Genomic DNA, 25,048 nt, shown 5'->3' with positions numbered 1-25,048 from the left:
CACTTAAAATAATTCTTACAGTTTGCTCATTTTATTCTTTTCTTTTCTATTCGGTTTAATGCCTTTTTTTCCTGCACGTCCCATTAAGAAAAATTCAAAATAAAACATCTGTATCAAAATTTTTTAAAAAAAACCCTAAGCATTCTGGTGACTGACTTGGCTATGAACAACTGCCAAGTGACAAAAATTCATAGAGTTTTGCAATACAGAGAATAGAGTCAACAAACGAGTAAATAAATTAGAAATGTAAGTACTAAAATGTGGTTACTGTTTCTCCACATTAATCTCATTTTAACTGACTGATTAATAAATAGAAAGATGTTTTAATTAAATGAATTAGTCATATTTATGGTTATTAAATTATTTGTTCTCTTTACTTATTCATAGGGCTGGACTCAAATATCCGAATATTTGGTCATGACAGTGGTGTCCGAATATTTATTTTGAGATCCGAATATCCGGATCGCCCCTCCACCCCCAGTCAGACAATGTGGCATGATCGGTATTCAATGATTATTCCCCTCCCCCAGGAAACTGCTATTCGGGCTAGCCTTACTTATTCATGGATTTAATAAAAGTCAAACCATTTTATTGATTTTATTGACATGTCAGTCTAACTAGAATGAAGCATTATGACTCCACTCGTCAGCTATTGCGCATGCTCCCTGCCTCAAGGTCTTCTAGGAAATAACCGAGGATTGACAATTCGTCAGTGTCACATTCCTTGCACAGTCCACTGCCATCCTCAGTCTTATGAACATGTAGCTAACATATATTTATGCATGAATTTAACCAGTAGATAGCGGTGACTGATTATTAGATGTTTGCGGGACATTTCCTCGTTGGATAGTTTTCGTTAGCTTCGTAATGCTGTCACTCGGCTTCCACAGTTGATGCTAGCTAGTTTAACTCTGCTTCGGCTAACTGCACGTTCAGAACAGCACTACATTTTGGTATTTGTTCAGCACAAGTTTCAGGAACAATAACTTTACCATTGTACCTTTGTAAGATGAGAGAGTGTTAATAAAGTCATAAAAAATAAATATAAAGGACGCATGGTAGATATAGGTACAAGTAGGGTTGCCAACTCCCTGAAAAATAAATAAAGGACACCTCGATAGCAGGGCCGCCGACCCGATTGCCTTATAAAGTAAAAAAGTATGTATAAAGTATAAAAAGATTAATCAATAAGAAAGAAAATTGCGAAAGTGGAAAAAAATGTCTAATATTATAAAACTATAATAGCTTTTACAAGGGGTGTTTTATAAGAATGAAGGCTTCAATTTCTTTTTTTTCTTCAATATTTCAACTCAGCCATAATCAGACATTATTTGATCTACTTGTCCAATACTACAGATTTTAAATTAATGACATGATGAAAAATAACAGTGAAAATTTCAGGTTTTTATCTTTAATAATTCCTGAAATGTTGTTGGAACACAAAAATCTCAGAAAGCTTTTGATATATCAATCTAAAATCTCACAGTTACTATTTTAGATTATCCAGAGATTCTGTTTAAAAAATATATTTCAAGTGAATTAGAGATGGCTGAGCAGAAAGAACCTGTTAATTTGAGGTGGAATGGCTCAGTAAATAAACTATTTTAAATTTCCAATACTGTACCAGAATTCTATGAAGTGTAATTAGGTTTTACAGCTGAGGTTGGTGATATAAATGTCAGCCCAGTTTGTAGTTTTAAAGGACTACAAATACCAGCAGCAGTGAGTGGAGGAAACCAGCCCATGTTGGTGTAGCAGAGTGTTGAAGAGGCAGAAACAGACAGATTTCATTCCTCTGCTGTTGAAGAGACATTTTAATTCATCATGTCTGCAGACGACTCAGCTGGAAGTAACTTGGTGTCGGTGGACTTCGAGATCTTTGGTCACGTTCAGGGTTAGTTGGTTTCTCTTCTTCTTCTTCTTGTGTTGGCTGTCCAGGCTCTGTTTGCTGCTGTAAAATGATCCACTGCAGCTTAATTTAGGATCTCAACTCACTTCCTGCAGCTTCACAGCCGATTAGAAAGTCTACAGAGCTCTTTATGATAGAGTGTAGGTGTCAGAAAATACATATTTTAACTCTGATACATCTGTTTTTCTGTTTTTTAACTGCTGATTTGAAATCCTGTTTTCTCTCTTTTATTATTTTCACAGGAGTTTGTTTCAGAATGGTGAGTTGCTATATTTCCCAATTTTCACCCACAAAACTACACTCAATTTCTCTTTTGAAATGCAAAAACATGTTCTTTGCAAGATATACCAGCCACTCAGTAAACTTTGGGGTTTTTGACGGTCAATATGGGCCATTTCAAGAATAATGATCACAATTTTTAATACTTCATACACTGAAAATAAAATTTTTTATGAACTGTCTAAACCCCAACATTTGCTGGCAGTTCTAAAAGGCATAATAACTTTTTTAAAAAATCCCAAAATTTAATTATTTATTGGAGCTTGAAGCTGTAAAATCAGGAACAAATCATCAGATTTTCATCTTTCTGATGTCCCCAAGAATGCATCTATCAGTAACAAAACAACAAATCTAATCTTCATAGTGATATTTTATCAAAATCACTTTAATCTACATGACTCATTTGAAGATTATCTTAAAATATAGACAAATTTCCACCATTTACCAACCAGTGACTGTAAAATATAAAGAATTTTCAGATTTCCATCTTTCTGATGGTTACAAGAATGTACCCATCATAAGAATAAATAAATAAATTCCACTTAGAATTGTGAAATTTCATTAGAATCACTTTATTCTCCATGTCTCATTAAAAGATTGTATTTATAAATTTTCTCCAATTATTGAACGAAAACTGTAAAAAATACAAAACAATCTTCAGGTTTTCAACTTCCTGATGGTCCTTGAACTAATCATCTTGGACAAAAAATTAACAAATCCAACCTTACAATCTTGATATTTCATTAAAATCAGTTTATCATTATAAAAAAAATAGCCAAAAATAAATCTTTTGCTGGAACCAGATTCAGTAAAAAACAAAAAAAATCTGCACTCCTCAGTGCTACTAAAAAGTTTTGAACAACTCGCCTGTGACCAAGATTCATGTGACAAAAAATCAGAGTTTTCAGGTGAACTGCAGGCAGTGTTTCCACAGAGCAGATATGAGACGACAAGACAGACTGAGAGGAAAATCAAATAAACTGGATCAATAAAGTAAATGCAGCATGCCTCAAAAACAGTGAGAGGAGGAAGTTGTTGGAAGATCCATTCAGCATGGTGAAACATCTTTCAACAGCTGATGAGCTGAGCAGAGAGGAAAACTCTAGTAAAAATGTAAATCACAAAGAATCTAAAGTATGTAACGTCACCATTTTATTACAATGAGGGTATCGTGTATTACATCTTTATGTCGTCGTTTTTGTGTCTGATATTTGTTTGGTGCCACGTTTAGTGAAAAATGTGAACAACTCTGATTCCAGTTTCTGAAGTGTCAGAATTTGCAGAATTTTGTTTTAAGTATTTTTTCTGATTTTCATTGATTTTGGAGTTTTACATTGTAGCTCTTGACTCACAAATAATCGATTAATCAAGGAAGTAATCTGCAAATTAATCAACATGTTAATCCTTATTAAAGTTAACATTTGCTTCAGTTCTAAACAAAATGATAAAGTTCACTTTGACGAGTTTGATAATCAGTAAAATTAGTTTAACATTTTAATGTGACAGCTGGGGCTGCAGAGTGGTGTTGTTGTTAGCACTTTCACCTTGCAGCAAGAAGATCCCTGGTTCAAATCCCGGCCTGGGCCTGAGATCTTTCTGCATGGAGTCTGCATGTTCTCCCTGTGCATGCGTGGGTTTTCTCTGGGCACTCCGGCTTCCTCCCACAGTCCAAAAACATGGTGAGGTTAATTGGTTACTCTAAATTGCCCGTAAGCGTGAATGTGAGTGTGATTTTCTGTATATGTAGCCCTGTAACAGACTGGCGACCTGTCCAGGGTGTCCCTTGCCTTCGCCTGAGTCAGCTGGGATAGGCTCCAGCACCCCTCGCGACCCTACTGAGGATAAAGTGGTGTATAGAGAATGGATGGATGGATATTTACATGTGTTTTTTTATGTGTTGCATCCTGTTTTTCACTACTGTAAATGGGACTTTTCGTCAGCTTCTCATGACTTTTCTTGTTTAATTTGTTCTAGTATTGTTATTTAAACTTTATTAGAGGACAACATTCAGTTTAACCCTTCATGTCCGTCCTCCAGTACACAGAGAAGGAGGGTCTGAGGCTTGGTCTTGTTGGTTGGGTGAAGAACACCTACGGTGGGACGGTGGTCGGTCAGGTCCAGGGTCCAGCTGGGATGGTGGAGGAGATGTGAGTAAATAAAGTTACACAACTGATTCATTTTAGTCAAACTGAGCAGCTGAAGTCTCTCTGCTCTCAGTGTGAATCATGCAACTCAAAGAAGAGTAAGAGTCTTTGGTGTTCAAGCTTTATATCCACTAGATGGCGGTGTTCACCTTCACTACAGTCTTGTCTCTTTAAGTGCAGCTACACAGAGATGCAGAAACAATAAAGCTGATTGCTTTTGAAGGTTTTCAGGGAATGAGGAAGCTTGATTTTAGACTTTTACGGGCTTTAATAACATTTCAATACAGCAGGATGCATGGAAATCACAATGGCAGACAACATTCTGCTGGTTTAGTTCATCTGCCATCATCTTCTGCTCATATATATATTTATACTCCTCTTTCTGTGTCTCTTCCCACTGATGAATTGTCCAGTGGGAGTGATGTCACCAGGGTGTGGATGTCTCGTTTGGATGACATCATCGCCTCAAGGGATCTGCAGCACACACACACACACACACACACACACACACACACACACACACACACACACACACACACACACACACACACACACACACGAATCTTTGACCCGTGTAAAATGATGTTTGGTTTTGATCTCTCGCTGCAGCAGGCGGGTGGAGACATATAAAATAAAGCACTAAAGCTACTTAAGTCTTTTTACAGACTAACAACAGACTTGTTATTAACTCTCTGAATCCTAAAACACCATGTTGTTGTTTTTTGTCTAGTTTTGTTTTGTTTGTTTTTTTTGTTTGTTTGTTTTTTCCTCTTATGGGGTGTGGGTAAGTGGGTGGGTGGGTAGGTGTGCACTTTGTTGTTGTGTTCCAGCACTACCGTTCTCTTGACTGAGAGTGCTGCACATGTTAAGGGTAAAAAAAAAAGAAAAGTCACTTTGTTAGTGCCTGATGTTTTCATGTTGAACTGTGAAATCTCAATAAAAAGACCTTTGAAAGAAATTAAAATGTAAATCGTTAAGTATCTGGACACAATAAAATTTCTGAGTTTCTCTCCTTCATGTTTGTTAGAGGTGCTGGATATTTATATTGCAATGAAAAATGAGCCACCAGTGAAGAAAAATGTGACAGAAGCAAAAACCAGAAACCCCTTGGAGTTCAGAGAGTTAAAACATGTAAAAATATGATAGACGCAAAAAATCTGATTGAACATGTTTAACTGTGCAGAATTTGGGCTTTTTAAATGTTACAATCTTAAATCTGAATATTAATTTGATAAAACTTCCCGCCAGCAACATCCTGGATCATAATTTCTTTGTGTTCGTTTGTTTCCTGATAAATCTCTTTCACCTCTCGGTGACTTTTACTCTGAGACTCATTGAACGGCTCAAAACACACGGCGTGTTCGCTTTCCGTCCATTATTTCGGGGATCTTTTCCGTGGTAACTCGCTGCACCCTCACGTCCTTCCCGTCCCTCTACTTTCACCACAACCTCACTTCCTGTCAGCCTGGGAAACAGGAGGCAGCTGCTGCTCCGAGCGGAAAAAGAGAAAGGAACGAAGCTGAGTGATGTAAATGAAGAATGTTACGCTGTAGGATGGTGGGCGGCCAGAGAGTGGGTGGTTTCTACTTTTTCCTCTGAGAGCAGCGTTTCCTGAGAGCCGAGCAGCTGGAGGATGAAGGGAGGAGGACAGGAGGCTGAAATGGAACCAGAAATTCTCCGCATTTCTGAATTTTCTCAAGCCAAGATGTGAAAAAAAAGCAGTATGAAGGGATAAAAGAAAGAAAGGTGGAGGAATAATTACTGAAATAAGATGAAAAATGTGCACAAAACCCTCCCAGCTGGAGACTGAAAGAGCTACAGATGACATAACTGTGAAGTTTGTTCCCAGCTGGATAAATAAAATGGATCAGATTAATCCAGGAACATTTGTGATTACCTTCATGAGAAATATTAATGTGACATAACTGAAGCGACACTAGTCATTTGATCCTGACTGATAAAGTTAAAATAATGAACCTTTCGCCCTCAGCTAAGAGACCACATCAAATTCCATCCATCCATCCATCCTCTATACACCGCTTTATCCTCATTAGGGTCGCGGGGGGTGCTGGAGCCTATCCCAGCTGACTCGGGCGAAGGCAGGGGACACCCTGGACAGGTCACCAGTCTGTCACAGGGCTACATATACAGACAAACAATCACACTCACATTCACACCTACGGACAATTTAGAATAATCAATTAACCTCTGAATATTTTTGGACTGTGGGAGGAAGCCGGAGTACCCAGAGAAAACCCACGCATGCACAGGGAGAACATGCAAACTCCATGCAGAAAGATCCCAGGCCCACCCCGGGATTTGAACCAGGGATCTTCTTGCTGCAAGGCGAAAGTGCTAATCACTGCTGCACTGCTTTGGATCTATTTTTTTTATATATATTTTGGGTGTCTTAATTGTTTTTGCATGTCTTTATAGTTGTTTTGCACCTTTTTAGTAGTTATTTTGCATCAATCTGTCGTCAGCTTGTGTGTTTTTAAATAATTTGGGGTCTTTTTGTAGTTGTTTTGTGTCTGTTTTAGTCATTTTGCGTCTCTTTATACTTGTTTTGCATATTTTTTGTCATCGTTTTGTGTCTTATTTTGTAATTTTGTGTCTTTTTCAGTCATTTAACATCTTTTTTAGCCATTCTGTGTCTCTGCGTACTTGTTTTGCACTTACTTGTTTTTTTTAAATGTTTTACACCTTTTGTTGTCATTTTGTGTCTCCTTGTACTTACTTTGTATCCTTTTTAATAGTTTTTTCATGTCTTTGTAGTTGTCTTGCACCTTTTAATAGTTATATTGTGTCTCTCCATAGTTACTATGCATTATTTTGCAGTCTTTTTTTTATGAGTCATTTTGTGACTCTTCAAAGTTGTTTTGCGCCATTTTTAAGTCTTTTTCAGTAGTTTTGTGTTTATAAAATTTCATTGTAAAATGACACTTTTGTTTGTATTCAGATTAACCACAAAACAAACAACAAATATTTGACAGATGTTTGCTGTCAGTTCAAATAAAACATATTTAGATTAAGGATTGAAAAAAAGAAAATTATTGTTATGTGAGTTGTTGGGTATTATTATTATTATTATTATTATTATTACAAACTATAAGTAATGCCCACATCAAAAATCTGCAGTTTTGCAAATAACCATTTTTTTTTTAAATGACTGACTGTAAAAGTACAGTTTTATGTATTTTAATCTGCAATAAAATCTTAATTTTACAAATATTGTCCATTACTTTTACAGATTTTGAATGTTACAGCATTCAAATAAATGAAAAATAAAAAAAATTCCAACATTTTTTGGCAAATTTTTAGACTTTTTTCCCCACGTTTTATTACAGCGTACTGATAGAAACCAGGCAACACGATATTCCTGACTGTAAATATCCTGTTTAGTTTTGAGGCCAGGCTGTGTATTACGTCATTATGTCAGTATAGAAGTTAATGTGTTAGTGGATCACAGGGAAACAACAGCAGATTAGAAAGCAGCTGCTGCAGACTCACACTAAGCTGCCAGAGGACCGTCAGAGTTGTGATGTGGAGAAAGTTTTTAACCAATAAACACAAAGTAGGACAGAGACTCTCTGTCTCTCTCACCAGCCTGCTGCTCGCTCGCCCAATCTCTCTGGTGAGCTTCAGTCTGGACGTGACCCTGATCCTCTTCAATCTGCTCTAATCTACACACATTTAACACACAAAGAACACACACACACACACACACACACACACACACACACACACACACACACACACACACACACACACACACACACACACACACACACACACACACACACACACACTCTGTTTTTCTATCATTGTGGGGACATACCATTGACTACCATTCATATCTAACCCCCTAACCCTTACCCTAACCCTAACCAAAACATAACCTAACCCTAAAGAAACGTTTTTGCACTTTTACTTTTTTCAGTAACAACAACATGGCCAAGAAAACGCTGTTTAAACTTGTGGGGACCGAAATGAGGTCCCCAAAAGTGACATAGTTTTCAGTTTTCATATACTTGTGGGGACATTTGGTCCCCACAAGTATAGCCAGCACCTGAGCACACACACACACACACACACACACACACACACACACACACACACACACACACACACACACACACACACACACACACACACACACACACACACACACACACACACACACACAGCACAGAGCAGAGCAGCATCACAGCACCACAAACACAGATTCTCAGGGTTATATATAACCAGAGGAATGTCTTCCCATCATGCCCCTGACTGTCCAGGCTGGTTGTGTTTTGTTTTTTTAAATTTTTTTTGCTGTTTTTTTTGTCCCACGAGAAAAGAGACCCGCCATCAAAAGAATACACTTTAGAATAAAAAAGTCGACAGACATTTACTGTAAATAGATACGGTACAGAGTGTTTCCTGCGTTTTTCAAAATAAGAATGTTTATCCATGAAGTACAGGAAAATAGCACTTTTTAAAAACAAATCTGCTCTAAAAATGCAGTCAAAGTATGTAACTTAACATTACAATCCATTATTTTCTAACAATATTTATATTTATGCAATTATTAAAAGTTTATCATGTTAATTTGATTTTTTAAACAAGAACAGTTCAAAAATATTTCAAAATCATTAAAAAATAAAACAGCACAACTCTTGCAGGAATTTGGCAGCAAAAAAAAACATTAAAATTAAAACAAAACAAAAATCATTCAAATAAAATTTAAAAAATCATTAAAACAGTGATAATTGGCAGCAAAAAACTTTTTAAGTCAAAATAATATTTAAAACATTAAAGGGGAAAAATAGTGCAGACTGAAATCTAACAGCAAAAAACAATCTATTAATATTAGAACAAAATTTAAAACATTCAGATATTCTTTTTAAAATAATGACAACTATGAAATTTGACAACAAAAACATTATTATAAAAATACTGCAAAATAACAACAAAAACCCCTGCAAAAAATAGTTACTGTATGAGCTACAAATACTGTATTAAGAGTTAATTGAGTGAACATTGAACTGAAGCTTGATTTTAAGGCTTTGGATTACAAAGAAAAATGAAATATCTGCCCAAAATGAAAGATATTAGATATTTTCCTCAAATTTTTCAACTCTAATCTGATTTATGAATAGATTTTAGGCCATTTTTTTTCAGCTTGTGTTTATTCACATTGTGCCAAATTGTTTCCATTAAAAGCAGCTTTATTGACTATTTGTAGTTGTAGTACATTTTGCATATTTTTAACTTAAAAATATGAAGATTTTCCAGCAGATTCTGCAGCATTTTCTCTGGTTAACTTATATTTTGTCCTGTTAGACATCATTATTATGGCTGTTTCCTGAACTTTCAGCAGAATAGTAAGAGCTCAGTTCAGATGTCATCCTTCCTGCATCTGGAATCTGTTTTTTTCTCTCCACAGGAAGGTTTGGCTCAGCAAAGAGGGAAGCCCGAGCAGCCGGATCACCAGAGCTTCATTCACCAACCAGAGATCCATCGACAAGCTGGAGATCTCCGGCTTCAAGACTCGCTTCTGACCAACTGAAACCGGAAACATCTCCTCTGAGAGCTGCAGATTCACGATGTTTGGTTTTATATTAAGACTCTGGTGGATTCTGTGAATGAAAACAGTCATATTGATGGTGTTTTATTTTTAAAAGAAGTCAGAGCATGGCTTCATGTGTACATCTGTAAACACTAAAAAACACTGAAACAGGCAAAGCTGCTGTTTGTCTCACCTATATGTGTTCATTTTACATCTCTTTTAGTTAATTTGCATCTTTTTGAAGTAGTTTTTTTTTCAGTTTTTGTCATTTTGTAGCTCTGTAGTGGTTTTACATCTTCTTGTGGCTGTTTTACTTTTTTTGGCATTTTCCATCTCGTTCAAATAGTGTTTTGTGTCTGTTTTCATCATTTTGCATCTCTTTCATAGTGGTTTTGTGTCTTTCTGTAGATGTTTTGTTTCTTTTAGTCTTTCTGCATCTCTTCATAGTTGTTTTGAATCTTTCTGAAGATGTTCTGTCTTTTTCCACCATCGTAAATCTCTTCGTTCTCTTTTTTCCCCGCATCTTTCTATAGCTGTTTTCAGTTCCTTCTAGTCATTTTCTCTCTCATGATAGTTCTATATCTTTTTAAAGTAATGTTTTGTGTCCATTTTAATCAACTTGCAACTCTCCACAGTGGTTTTGCATCTTCGTGTAGCTGTTTTACTTTTTGAAGATGTTCTGTGTCTTTTTCCACCATTGTAAATCCCTTTTGCATCTTTTGTGGCTGTTTCACGTCTCTTTTGGTCATTTTGCTTCTTGTCAGTCATTGTCCATCTTTTTGTTCTCATTTTCTGTCGCTTAGTCATTTTGCGTCTCATTATAGTTGTTTTGCGTCATTTTGACATTGTTCTGTTCTGCATTGGGAGTGTTGTAGGAGCACTGGGAGCAGAGCATTTGTGCACGGGGAGACTACTTTAAAGAGGATGGTGGCCACATTTTAAGGTTAACTACAGGGAAAAATCTGTTTTTCTTGTGTTCTGTAGTTGTTAGAAACTCGAAAAAAGCTGTTAATGTATAAAAACATTTATTTCTGCCATTGTTTAAGCCTCCTTATTGGCACCTTATTGGCTTTCAGATTAAAACAGCCTGTCTGGAACAAGACTAGAACCATTTTTGCATCATTCTGAGATGAAAAACCAAAAGAAATACTGTAAAGACTGATTAATTTGCTGAAAAGAGGCACAATATGACACCTTTAAGTCAGTTTTTGATGCTAAAAAGTGGTGACTCAACTTTTTAAGCAATTTTTAAGTTAATTCCTCTTTAGATCACTGTATCGGGTTGCTGGTGTGATCCCCTCTGTTGTTGCTATAGGCTCTAACAGTATCTCCATATGAGGTAATCTAACAGCAGTGATGTCGTTACATAACAGTGAGTCACCTGACTTGATTACCTGCCATTTGATCCAATTAAATCACAGCCAGAGAATCTCTGATCGGCTGCTATGGTATCGACAGAAGCCCTGACACAGCAAGAGGACAACAACGGCAGCAAATGTGCAGCAAAATCCTCTTTAATCTGAAATTAAGGCCTAAAAATGAAGCTACTAGTATGTAAAATAGTCATCAGAAGTATGGAGATGTAAAAAAAAAACAGCATATGATATTCTAAAATGTCTTTCTGCTAGAAAATATGTAGCGTTGCCTTTAAAAATAAAAGAAAACCTGCCGTGTGACTGTGTTTCACTGCTTTCAGACCAGATCTCCGTGGTTACGCTGCTGGTCGTGGACGCTCTGTCGTCATGCCAACCCGCCTGGAGACATTACTCACTCAAATACACAATAAAGACAAGAGGAGGAGGCGTTAATTGTTACAGCGTGTTTGAAGAGGAGCTTAATGTGATGACACACTTACATAACACAATAACAGCCTCACTGTGCAAAAAAGCTGCTGCACAAACAGGAAATGATTTAGAAAAGTTTTGATTTAACTGATTGAATATTTGGGTGGCTGTGCTGTTTTTTCCCCTGTTTGTATCAGTGATGCAGGCTGGAAGCAGACAGAAAACATTTTGCTCCCAGCCAATCAGAGTCAAGCGTGGAAATTCTCATGTGATAAAATGGAATTTATACAAATAATAAACAAATACAGAGAGAATTTTGTGTGTCATGGCTACACACTTTAAGTTTTTCATTAGGATTGGAATCAGAGGTTGAAGTGTCAAGAATACAACTCAAATACAAGACACTGAGTATTTGCTGTGTTTTTTGTGAATCTCTGTGGTCATTTTACATTTCTTTCAGATGCCTTTGTTGCCAGTGTTCTCGCTTTATGGTAATTTTGAGTGTTTTTTGATATTTCTTTTCTTTTAGTGACCGTTTTCTGTCTCTTTATGGTAATTTTGTGTCTCTTTGTGGTTGTTTGTGTCTATTTTTGTTGTCCATTTCCTTGTGCTCACTTTGTACTTGTATTTTGTGTCTGTCTATGGTCATTTTCTGCCTATTCGAAGTCATTTTGCAAATAACTGTAGTCATTTTTTTGGATCACCGTCTTCAGGTTTTTTTGTTTGTTTGTTTAACTGTGGTAATTTTGTGTGTCTTTTAGGCCATTTTGGATATATTTGCATATTATGTGTATGAGGTAATTGTGTGTCTCTTTGTGGTTTTATGTCTTTGTGTGGTTACTTTCTGAATCTTTGTGGGAATTTTGGGTCTCTGCTCAGTGTGTGTCTTTGTGCTCAATTTATGTTTGAGGTCATTTCTCTATCTTTGTGGTCATTTTGAGTCTCTCTGGTCAATTTGTGGTCATTTTGTGGTTGTTTAATGTCTTTTGTGGTTATTTTGTGAATCATTGTGGTCAATTTGGGTCTTTGTAGTCATTTTGAGTCTCTGTGATCAATTTGTGTGTTTTTGTTTTTATTTCCTCTCTTTGTTGTCATTTTGTGTCTTTAAGGTTGCTTGGCGTCCTTTTGTGGTAATCGTGTATCTTTTTGTTGTTGTTTTATGGTTTTTGTGGTAATTTTGTGTCTATTTTTTGGTCATTCTGCACCTCTGTGGTAATTTTGAGCCATTTTGTGGTCATTTCATGTTTTTTGGTCATTTTGCATCTGCTTGAAGTCATGTGTTTCTTTATGGTCACTTGGCATCTCTTTATCATTGCTTTATCTCTTGTTGGGGATTATTGTGTGTCTTTGTGGGAGATTTGCATCTATTCAAGGCCACTTTGCATCTTAGATGTCGTTTTGTGTCTTTTTGTGGTTGTTTTGTGTCTGTTTGCTGTAATTTTGTGGGTTTTTTGATATTTCTTTTCTTTTAGTGACCGTTTTCTGTCTCTTTATGGTAATTTTGTGTCTCTTTGTGGTTGTTTGTGTCTATTTTTGTTGTCCATTTCCTTGTGCTCACTTTGTACTTGTATTTTGTGTCTGTCTATGGTCATTTTCTGCCTATTCGAAGTCATTTTGCAAATAACTGTAGTCATTTTTTTGGATCACCGTCTTCAGGTTTTTTTTGTTTGTTTGTTTAACTGTGGTAATTTTGTGTGTCTTTTAGGCCATTTTGGATATATTTGCATATTATGTGTATGAGGTAATTGTGTGTCTCTTTGTGGTTTTATGTCTTTGTGTGGTTACTTTCTGAATCTTTGTGGGAATTTTGGGTCTCTGCTCAGTGTGTGTCTTTGTGCTCAATTTATGTTTGAGGTCATTTCTCTATCTTTGTGGTCATTTTGAGTCTCTCTGGTCAATTTGTGGTCATTTTGTGGTTGTTTAATGTCTTTTGTGGTTATTTTGTGAATCATTGTGGTCAATTTGGGTCTTTGTAGTCATTTTGAGTCTCTGTGATCAATTTGTGTGTTTTTGTTTTTATTTCCTCTCTTTGTTGTCATTTTGTGTCTTTAAGGTTGCTTGGCGTCCTTTTGTGGTAATCGTGTATCTTTTTGTTGTTGTTTTATGGTTTTTGTGGTAATTTTGTGTCTATTTTTTGGTCATTCTGCACCTCTGTGGTAATTTTGAGCCATTTTGTGGTCATTTCATGTTTTTTGGTCATTTTGCATCTGCTTGAAGTCATGTGTTTCTTTATGGTCACTTGGCATCTCTTTATCATTGCTTTATCTCTTGTTGGGGATTATTGTGTGTCTTTGTGGGAGATTTGCATCTATTCAAGGCCACTTTGCATCTCAGATGTCGTTTTGTGTCTTTTTGTGGTTGTTTTGTGTCTGTTTGCTGTAATTTTGTGGGTTTTTTTAATGTATCTCTCCATGGTAAGTTTGGTCTGTTTATTTTAAAGACATTTTGCAGATGAAGCTTAAACTACCTTCCTGAGGTTATCATTTTGCCTCTAGTTTCTGAATTAAATTATTCAAAAGCTTCCTGTTCTCCATGTCTATGTGTTGTGGAGCAACACGTTTTGTCTTCACATAAACCAACAAGAAGTTTAAATCCAGTCCAAACATACTGCTGTGTCAGATCAACCATCACAGCCCTGACGCTCACTTCTGTCTTTTCCCAGGTTGCTTTATGTCCATAAACACCTCAGAACACAAACCTGCAGCAGTAGCTCTCGGTTTCTGTGCAGAACCCGAACACAGCAAATAATAATAATAATAATAATCCAGCCGCCTCCTCACTCAGCAGAGGGAATGAAAGCCCACCCACACACACTTCAGTCACTGTGGCCTCGACCTCTTCTTCCTCCTCCTCTTCTTCTTCCTCGCCCGGCAACCGGCTTGGCATCCCATAGTGGTCGCCACGGCAACGCTGTCTGTCTGGAAGGGCTTGTGGGAGAGAAAGAAAAAGTTTCTCCAGTCATCCTCTCTGGCCAACACTTCAGCTGCCCACACACTCGTCCTGTTCACCGCACACACCTGAGTGGGTGCCGACAGCCAGCTGTTGCCAGGCAACAACGTGTTCAAGTTCAGTCCAACTTTACTGTGAAAGAAACTCTGACATTTAACACAAGCAGCATCTTTCTCTTTTTTTGCTGCTCTGTTCTCTGCTTTTTACTATTTCAGTGAGATGGCAGATTTTATTTGCTCTAAATGAAACACGGACACGAATTCGGATCCAGATAAATGAAAGTAAATCAGCAAAATGTAAAGAAGACACATTCTGAGGACATTTTGATTTTGACAGTGCAGCAAGTTTATATGTTCCTAAAACTATACATCAGTTATAATTTATACAAGTGCATTTTGTTTTGAATAAAAAAGCAAGTTTCACCCAGATAAGTATCTTTTGCCATCTTTGAGCTTTTACTTTGAAAGTGTGTCAATCAGCCAATCAGCTGTGAGGTACCGGTTGGTTGCAGTGAGCAGAGCAGGCAGATTGAGGATTAGACTCACTGTTTCTGATTTGCACATGACATTTTGGAGCTCCAATGTGATGGGTGTGGATGAGAGTTTTGGCCAGTACACTCTGTGCTCTGAGGTGATTTATGAAATAACTGTAAGTCCGACAGCAATGAGACTTACACTGGGTGAAAGAGGACAAAAATGTCTACAAAATTATATATAAATTATTCATGTAGAAGAGAAATTGTGGGAAGGAAATGTGGTTAACTGCACTTTTTCATAAAGTGTTGGTCAAAAGAACTCTAACTGAACAAAAATTCTGGATTTTCAAAAAACTCTTAAAACTTAGACTGTGACTGTATAAAAACCATGAAAGATATCAAAACATGGATGGAGAGGAATAACATTTGTAGCCTTGTGGGTTAGGGTTAGGGTCTTAAACTTCGAACAAAGTTTCTGCTGTAAAATCTACCAGAACCACAGGCTTCCAAATGTGGCAGTTTTTCTGCAGTTGTCCGGCCATATTCCCATTATTTCAGTGGGGATTGTTGCACAGCTTTTTGCAAATACTGTAAAAACCGTACGATGAATCGCTACCAAAAGTCATGGAACACCATTTCTGGTCAAGCAACATGCTTTGATATAAAATTTGTACGAGGGTTTTGGTTCACACACTCTGAGGTGATTTATGAAAAAAAAATCCTAAGTCCAATAGTAATGAAACTCACACTGGGTCAAAGGAAAAAATGCGAACATTTTTATGTATACATTGTTTGTGGACTTAAAAACTTAAATAGTGACTGTAAGGGCTAAAATCTCCTCAAAAGATGAGAGTTGAAGTGGTCCCAGATGAGAAAAGTAATGACACTGGTGTGGCAAAAATAGCTGTGTATTTATTGTTTAATGTTTAAATCCAGGGACTTTTGCTGTAAAAATGCTATTCAAAGAAAGCTTACTTTCTTGCTAATGCTAGCACACGAGCAGTTAACTCTCCAACTTTCTGATGAAAATAGGGACAAAACAAATCTGGAAATACCACCACATGAACCAAAAATATATATATATTTTTAAAGATTTCAAAAGAAGATATATGATGTGTAAAGCAGCAGTAAAATGTTCTGCTAGAGTTAGGATAAAGCTAGCTTGACCAAAGCTAGCACAAGGTTGTTAGAATTTCTTTCATTTCTTTTGTATATCTGTGTCTGTCTTTTTGAACAATATGCTTTGAAAAGTGCTATTTAAATAAATATTAATTATTCTTAATGATATTTGCCTGCTAATGCTAGCGTATTAGCAGTTAGCTCACTAGCTTTCTGAGAAAAACTAACCACGGAAATAAAATTACTCTATGGACAAAAAGGCTGTTGTTAGGACTGATTTCTTCTCGTAGGATGGGAGTTGAAGTGGTACCAGAACAGAAGAGCATTAACACCAGTGTAACTAAAACAGTTGTGTATTCATCTTTCAAAGTAATTTCTGGATCAATATGAGGACATTTCAGTCAGTAAGAAAATCACTTGAGTGAGGTATGACTCATCTGAGATGTTACTTCTGGACTTATCATTGGATAAACCATGTTTTTTTTTTTTTCAAATATTAGACATATTGAATTTATTTTTAAACACTAATTTACATGTTCCGGATTGTGGCCACGTTCCACATTCTGGTCAAAAACCCAGAAGTACCTGCTGAGACTCCTTTCAAGTACACAAGCTTTGGATACACATTTGCTGAAGTTTTGCTGAAGATTTGACATTTGGAAGTTGAAGAAAACCAACATGAACCAAGACATTACAAGGAAGAACAGCTGTACAGTCCATCAAACTGCTGGATCTTCACAGGACTCCAGGCTCAGGAGTCTGAAAAGGAAAGCCAGTCCGGATAGGACCACCAGCAGGAAAAGGACATATGGTATAACTTAGGTATACCTAAGTTATACCATTACACTTTTTGAAGGTAGTCACCTTTAACAACTAACATTTCAAAAAGAACAAAACATACATAATACTACCATTGGAATGACTACTAATACTTGTATCCCTGAAAAGCAAAAAACCATTTTGACATTACCCATGCCATTTTGAGTAAGAATGTCTCAGTAACTACAAATATAACCCTGCTGCTTTTTTGTACAGTGATAGAAGACAGATAGAACTGTCTTGTAGAAAAATTTGGGGTCTCTGATACCTGTCCCACACTGAGATTTTTGCCACCAAAAATAGCCAATTAAAAATCTCAGCTAACTTTGGGAGCTCATATTTTCCAAACTGAGGTACCTAGAAAGCTCCAGTTTGCTAAGTTATCACAAGTTTGTCTAGAATGGAACCCAAGGGTGTTAGAGCACTTCTGTGCAGTAGTTCTAGTACTTTTAAGGACCCAAACCCCACTCGTGAGTAGGTATCTCTTAATTTTTAGCATTTTTAGCAAGCCCCATGGCCTGCAGAGTGTAGGGAAACACCTGAGGATGTTTGTGGGGCACTAGCTACATGCAGAGGCCTTGTTTACCAACTCACAGCTCTCTGGTATGTCTAGAGGCTGAGAAATAACCACTTAAAGATGCAAAAACGCTGGCGAGGCTTTTGATGGCCCAAATTCTAAAAATTTCAGACCCCCACAACTCAGAAACTATTTGAGCTACAGGCCTACAATTTTGCATAGAAAGTACTTTTGTGACTATCTAATGGCATACAAATTTAGGACTAATTTGAAGATGGTGCATCAACCACCATCTGGTGAAACCACACGGAATGACCCTATTGTTACATGGACCCTGATAGATCCTCATAGAATACGTAGATACAATATCTGTATGCCCCTCCACACAGGAGAATAATCAATGCTAAAGTCTGCTGTACAGCTGCTCTCTATCTGACTTCTTGCTGTTTATTTTGTCATTATTGTCTTTCAACAGCTTTTGTCGCCCCCCAGCTGAACGTGGACAGGAGATCTTCCAATGGAGTGCTTCCTCGACTTCACAGAAAGCTTGGGCCGGAGAAATAATACATTTTAAACATGTGCTTTAAAAAAAAGAATAAAACAAAAAACTAAATATTTTAAGTGGTATATACTATATTTAATTTGAAATTAAGTTGCTCTACTGTTCAGTAGAGATGGACTCGAAGCAAAGCTATAATGTTTGTAACAGTTAACATGTTCTCATATAACTATACTTAAGATATCAGTTATGTAAGTACATATTATTTTGTAAAACCAAGTTGATTCACAACATTCATCAGTATCTTTTAAAATCTTTGAGCTTTTACTTTGAAAGTGTATCGATCAGCCAATCAGCTGTAAGTCACTGGTTGGCTGCAGTGAGCAGGGCATCCAGGTTAAAAAAATCAGAGCTTCAAACAGAGTCACAGCTCTAAAACTATGTCGTATTGAAAAAATTCTTCCACCGTGTGAAGTTGAATCTTGTTTTCAACAAGCTGATGTATTTTCACGCCTGTACTGTGTTTTATACAGATTTGGTGGCAGGCTAAAGAGACTCACCGTTTCTGACTTTCACACTGTCGTGGTTTCTCTCTGATGTCCGTGATGTGCAGGTGAAGGAGAAAAGTCCGTGACACTGACTTGCTTAATAATAAGTTTATTATAAGGAAGAACAGCATCGATCAGACAGAGAGACTGTCTGGGAGGATCCGGCCAAATGGATCTCCCCGAACAGTAAACGGAGGTCACTTTTATATGTTTTAAACAAGTAGAACCATTGTCACAACATGTGATTTGTATCAGAAGACCAAAAACAAGCGCCTCATTGATAAACCCTGTGGCGAAATCCATAGGATAATTCCCTAAACACAGGAACTACTAATACAACACTGAGTTCTTTCAACAAGAAGATACACTCCATTCTGACATATAGCACATGCCTAGCAACACCAACATCACTTGTCTCAAGTCATGAGAATCACATGTCTAACAGCACATCAGATCAGATACTACAACACAAAATTTTGTGGCTGAGATATAATGGGAGTCACTGAGAGCTTTGGTCAATACGCTGTGCTCTGAGGTGATCTCTGAAAAAGTTGTCGTACAGCAATGACACTAACATTTGGTGAAAGAAGACAAAAATGCAGACATTTTATGTATAAATTGTTTATGTTGAGGAGAAATTGTGAGAAAAGGAATAGAATGTTGAGAATAAAATGTTTGTCAAAATTTAGAACTCTGAGGAAAAATTTTAGATTTTCCAAAAAATTCATAAAACTTAAACTGTGACTGTCCTACAAGGACTGATAGGCACGGGACTTTACGACAGTCAGACATCAGACGACGTGCCGAAAATAAGAACTGTCTTGGTTACCTGGGCAACGCCCACGAGCACTGTTGTGCTGTCCATGTGCTATGTCCGAACGGTTCCGAGCAAGAAGTAAAGTTCACATTCATTGCAAAGCTTTGAGTGGACATTCGATTACTTTACAGTGACCGTGAAAAACCTTAAAAGTCATAAAAACATAGATTTAGAAGATTAACATTTTAAGCCCTGTGACTGTCTTAAACTTCAAATGAAGCTTCTACTGTACAATTTGACAGAGCTCCAGGCTCCCAAAAATGGCTTGATTTGGCAATGTCTGGCTGACCTCCCATTCATCTTAATTTAATTTTTTTTTTTACCAGTTTTTGGTGAATTCTGTAAAAATCGTACGATGACTTGCTACTAAAAGTGACAGCACACCATTTCCGATATTCGCACATTTTTAGACATAATTTGTACATATAAAAAGCTGGTGAACGAGTTTGGTGCTGAAAATTGTGTCAGAAGAATTTATAATTAAAAAATAGAAAACTTCCAAAGAAATTTTAAGTGTGCCAATGCAACTTCTGCTGGTTGATTTCTCCTGCTATAATTAACCTTAAGTATATTAATACGTATAGTATAAGAAGTATAGTATAGTATAGTAAGTTTGCTTTAATGCTTCTACATTGGGACTTTTAGTGACACAGCAGGATTTGTGTTGCAGCTGTTGCAGGAGGAGAATCACCTTCATGACCTCTGACCTTTTGCTCAAACATGGCCACTCGACGCCTGAACGAGGTGTCTGGTGACGGTGTGATAATCCCACACACACACAGATACACACAGATACACACACACTGAGCGACAACACAGCATTCAAGGCCAGATCACATTCTGCACACTTCTGCACTGTTGGATGTCCTTCAGATCCACGATGCTACGTGCTCATTGCAGAGATGGGACCAAGTCACACATGTGCAAGTCTCAAGTAAGTCTCAAGTCTTAACCTTCAAGTCTAAGTCTGAATTATTTTTTCTTGGGCAAGTCAAGTGAAGTCACAAGTTATGTCAAGTCAAGTCAAGTCAAGTCACATTATTGTAATTTTACCTGCAGAATATGATCTTAATAAAGTGAAAAGACAAGATATAAGTAACTATAAGTAAACATCACTGACTAATGTGCCCAACATGTTAAAAAGACAATGTAAACGGGCTCTGATATTAATAACAAATTGACAAGCACTTATGAAGAGAATAACATTTTTTTAGTATTATTGATTGTGTGACGGCGCACTTTACCCAAGGCAGTAGCTAATCCCCCACTCCTTACTGTTATATTATGCTAACATTAGCTAAAATGCTAACTAACCAGACAATGTAAACAGGCTCTGATATTAAAAACAAATTGGCAAGCACTTACTGGGCCGAATGGGTCTTCAAATGTCGGACGAAATTTGACGTTGTCGTCTGACTGTCTGTGATTTTCACGTTGCACGTCTTGCAAACTGCTGTTCGTCGTTTACCGTCTTGATAGAAATCCTGATACCCGAAGGTGATGATTACCTTGGGTACGGCTGACATGTTGATATCTGGCGGTGGGCGCTGTTGTGGAGGCCTACTAAGGTAGCCAACATAGAGAGGGCGGGGCTGATTGATACGGCAAGCCGATTTCAAATTAAAAGCCTCTGTTCGACTATCCAGCATTTTACATATCAACAACGTCATTCAAACTGAAAATATGATGTGAATAATAATAATAACAGTCAAGTCATTCAAGTCATCGTGTCTCAAGTCAAGTCAAGTCCCGAGTCTTTAACTTCCAAATCCAAGTCAAGTCGCAAGTATTTTATTTTTTTTCAAGTCAAATCACAAGTCATTAAAACAGCGACTCGAGTTGACTCCAGTCCAAGTCATCAAGTCTCAAGTCCCCATCTCTGGCTCATTGTGTGACATGGCAACAAGATTGCAAACACAACTCTGATCCCATGCTTTAAATCTTTATTTCTGTTAAGTATTCAGAGTTTATTCTGTTGATTAGACCAAACAAACACAGCCTCTTGCTGTTTAATTAGTTGCTGGTTGTCAGATTGAGTATGAAGTGGCTGTTAGCTGTTGGAGAGGCAATCAACAAACACAAAGACACAAAATAACCACAAAGAGATGCAAAAAGGCCACACAGAAGGCACATTATGACTCGCAAAGAGCTGCATAAGTACAAAAGATATTAAAGACACAAAATGACAATAAAGAGACGCAAAGGACCATAAACAGCAACAACATAATTGCAAACATGCACAACAGCTACAAAAACACACAAAATAGGAAAAAACCAAACTGCATAGAGATATGAAGGTTACAAAATAAGAATGAAAATAAAGAACACAACAACAAAAGACTGACTGTGTCCACAAAAAGATGCAAATGGCCAAGCAAAGATCTAAAGTGACCCCAAAGACACACAATATGACCATCAAGAGATGTAATGACTCATAAAGACACAAATTACTTCAACAAGACAGAAAATGACCACAAAACGACACAAAAAATAAGATAAAACCTACAGAGTGACTCACAAAGACAAAGAAATACTACAAAAAAGACACAGAACAACCATAAAGACCCATACAATTACCCCAAAGACACACAGAACAAACAGAAAGGGACACAACATGACCACAAAAAGTTGCAAAAACACTATAAAGATTAATAAAGGGACCACAAAGAGACAATATGTTCCAAAAGAAACACAAAATGCCTACGAGACACACAATAATCACAACACCACAAAGGACACAAAATGACTAAAACATAACTTAAAAGGACCCCAAACAAACTTAATATGATCACAAAGAGACTCAAAATCATCATTAGGAGCAGTAAAATGTGCATACTAACTGCACAGAGACACAAATTTACTGCACAAAAGACACAAAATGACCACAAAGACAAAAGATTACTCTAAAAAGATACCAAATTATCAGAAAGACACAAACTTACCAGAGGACACAAAATAACCACTAAAAATCTATGGACATAATGATGCACAAAGACACAACATTACTTGAAAAAAATACACAAAATGATCACAAAGAGACACAAAAACTGACAAAAAAAATCTATTAAGAGATATTAAAGGAACATTGTAACTCACAAACAAAGAATATGACTTAAAAAAAAGACACAAAATGACCATAAAGACCCAGGAAATTACTACAAAAAGATCAAGTTTGACAACAAAACTAGTATAAAGGGCATACAATGACTCAGAGACATACAGGACTAAAAAAGACAAAAGACAATCAATACCAACACAAAATGACCACACAAACATAAAACTACAACAAAAAGACATTATATGACCACAAGACAAAAAATAACCTCAAAGACATAACTACAGTAACACAAAAAGACTACAAAGTTTCTTTAAAAAGACTAAAAATAGAGGTGGGAGGCCTCCACACACCCTCAGTTGTGTATTTTAACCCACAGACAGCAGCTGCTTGTTGATGTTTCATGTTTTTGTCATTTAAAAGTTCCTTCTGACCTGCAGTTCATCAGATTCAGTGAGGTGTTGAGCAGATCTGTGATGTGATGATTCATCAGAGGGAGGTTTACTGAGATCTGAGGATCAGCTGGACTCTGATCAGATCAGACCAGGAAACTTTCAGCTCTGAAGCATTTTATTTCAGTTTTTCGGCCGTTTGATTCTTCCAGCAGCAGGATTATGTTTTTACTGATTCATTCTTCTCCATGGAGGTCCTCAACAACTTTTGCAGTTTGGCATCACTGGGTCTCTGCAGACTCTCCCTCCTCCTGCTGCAGACTCTCCGCCTCTCACTCACACTTTAGGAGACGAAATGCTTCATTTATTCACCAGCGCAGCCCAGAGGCAGGTGGAGACAGACTGTGACTTTCAGTTAAACAGTTAGAGGGAGTTAAAATGATCATTTTCTCCACTGGGAATTTATATTTTGTATATTTTACTGGCTTTATGACCTGGTATCATCATCATCATCATTATTATTATTAGTTCAAATTACACATCAATTCAAGTTGGTGTAACTTTATCAATTCAACCAATTTAAATAACCCTTGAAACTATAAAGGGTTTATGTAAATCTGCAAATTAGAGTGTATTTATTTTTTAATCTTGCTGCCATTTATTTAATCAAGGGGCAGGGAGAAGAACAATAAAAGAACTTGTTGGGAACTTAAAGAAAATATCACCTTGAAAACATTACTGGAACTCTCTCAGAACATGTTTAATAACCTGCTCTTTTATTATATACAGTGCAATCTTGTTTTAATACAGCCCCAAAAGACCCAAAGAGCTGCTAAGTTGCCTTTTATGATTGTCAAACAGTGACAATAAAGAACTACTCTACTCTTATATGTATATTTTGAAACTAGACTGTTATGTATGTGTGTGTGTATATATATATATATATATATATATATATATATATATAGTTGTTTGGGTTAATTAATGACATTTCAGACACAGTGTTGATGCTGGAAAACTGTACATCAGGTAATTGCTCCCATTCAGAATGTTAGAAATGCAAACAATACAAAATATATAAACATACATAAAAGAAATATGAACAAAATAAGGGAAAAACATTCTAAAAACATAAATAGAAATAGAAAAATCTGAGCTCAAAATATTTAGATAAGAAGAAAAATATGTCCTAAAAATTTATAAGCAGAAAAATAAAACTTAACAGTATAAGTAAAAGGAGAAAATTGCCCAAACAATATATACAGAAGTAGAGAAATATTTCCCAAAAATATAAAAACAAATAGAAAACTCATATCCTGAAATATAAGCAGAAGTAGAAAAAAAACAACCAAAAAATAAACAACAGTTGAAACAGTATAAGCATAAATGCAAAATGTGCATTAAGAATAGCAAAACAAACAAGCAACAAAACAAACAAATATCCAGTGTAATCGGTGCTCTAAAATGATCTTCAGCGGTAAAAACAGCTGGACTGGTCATAATTCAGAGCACAGATAAGGTGAAATATTTCAGTCATTTGAGGACATTTGCTGTCACAGTTTGTTTTTATTTGACTCAGACCGGCGGCGCACTGCGGTGACACAATCGAGCGCACCGGGCGCTGCAGTCCGGGCTGAGGAGCGGGAGGGCGGGGTGAGGAAGAGGAGGAGGAGGAGGCTGGAGGATTTCAGGACTCTCCGCTGCTGCTTGTTTTCGCTCCGAGCTCTCAGCACGCAGTCCGTCCGTCCGTCCTTCACTCCGAGCGGGACTCTGCTGCTCTTCTGTCGGCCTCCAGGTGAGTGTTTGTCCGCTCCGTGCGCCTCCGAGCTTTCCTCCTCCTCCTGCTGCGTGGGGTTTTGGCGTCATTGTGTTTTCGGGGAGCATCAACACGCACGACGCCGTGTGTCCGTGGCGTGGGGATGCGTGTGGCTGCTAGCCGGGTGTCTCCGGTGTGATTGTCCGTGTGAACCACCTGTACGGGTGTTCTGCAGCCGCGGCGGGCTGATGGCGCTCAGGCAGGCCGGGCAGGAGGCTCCTCTCCCGGCGGGCTCTGATCATCCATCGCGTTGATGAACTTGTTTGTTGTTGAGGCTCCAGAGCTGCTGCTGCTGGTGGTTTTGGTGTTTTGCTGTTTGGTTTCTCTGTGCTGGACGTTTAGTTTGATGATGATGGTGTCGTGGAGGATGAT

General features: G+C 37.2%; 3 protein-coding genes across 6 annotated transcripts in view; all 3 read left to right on the top strand.

Moving 5' to 3' along the window:
* The window catches only part of slc30a6 (solute carrier family 30 member 6), a 580,472-nt gene that overhangs the window by 384,784 nt on the left and 170,640 nt on the right, over nt 1-25,048 (top strand). The window lies entirely within an intron of this gene.
* On the top strand, nt 1,665-11,562 carry LOC110963566 (acylphosphatase-2-like). 3 transcript variants are annotated; one of them, XM_051959686.1, is made up of 5 exons: nt 1,791-1,894; nt 2,152-2,168; nt 3,740-3,867; nt 4,226-4,335; nt 9,764-11,562. In XM_051959686.1, the coding sequence occupies exons 3-5, from the start codon at nt 3,865-3,867 to the stop codon at nt 9,876-9,878; spliced, it is 228 nt and encodes a 75-aa protein (XP_051815646.1). In that variant the 5' UTR covers nt 1,791-1,894; nt 2,152-2,168; nt 3,740-3,864; the 3' UTR covers nt 9,879-11,562. The 3 variants fall into 3 exon arrangements, with proteins under 3 accessions (XP_022067686.1, XP_051815646.1, XP_051815645.1); XM_022211994.2 differs by lacking the exon at nt 3,740-3,867 and having other exon boundaries at nt 1,665-1,894; XM_051959685.1 differs by lacking the exons at nt 1,791-1,894; nt 2,152-2,168 and having other exon boundaries at nt 2,799-3,867.
* sptbn1 (spectrin, beta, non-erythrocytic 1) overlaps nt 24,520-25,048 on the top strand; it is a 196,083-nt gene continuing 195,554 nt past the window's right edge. For both annotated transcript variants that reach the window (XM_051959560.1, XM_051959559.1), the window contains exon 1: nt 24,520-24,655. The gene's annotated coding sequence lies outside the window, so the exon portion shown is untranslated. The remainder of the gene's footprint in view (nt 24,656-25,048) is intronic.

Source organism: Acanthochromis polyacanthus, chromosome 15, assembly GCF_021347895.1.
Source record: "Acanthochromis polyacanthus isolate Apoly-LR-REF ecotype Palm Island chromosome 15, KAUST_Apoly_ChrSc, whole genome shotgun sequence".
NCBI classification, from domain to species: Eukaryota; Metazoa; Chordata; class Actinopteri; family Pomacentridae; genus Acanthochromis; species Acanthochromis polyacanthus.
The sequence above is the reverse complement of the archived record's forward strand: the minus strand, read 5'-3'. Positions and strand labels throughout refer to the sequence as shown.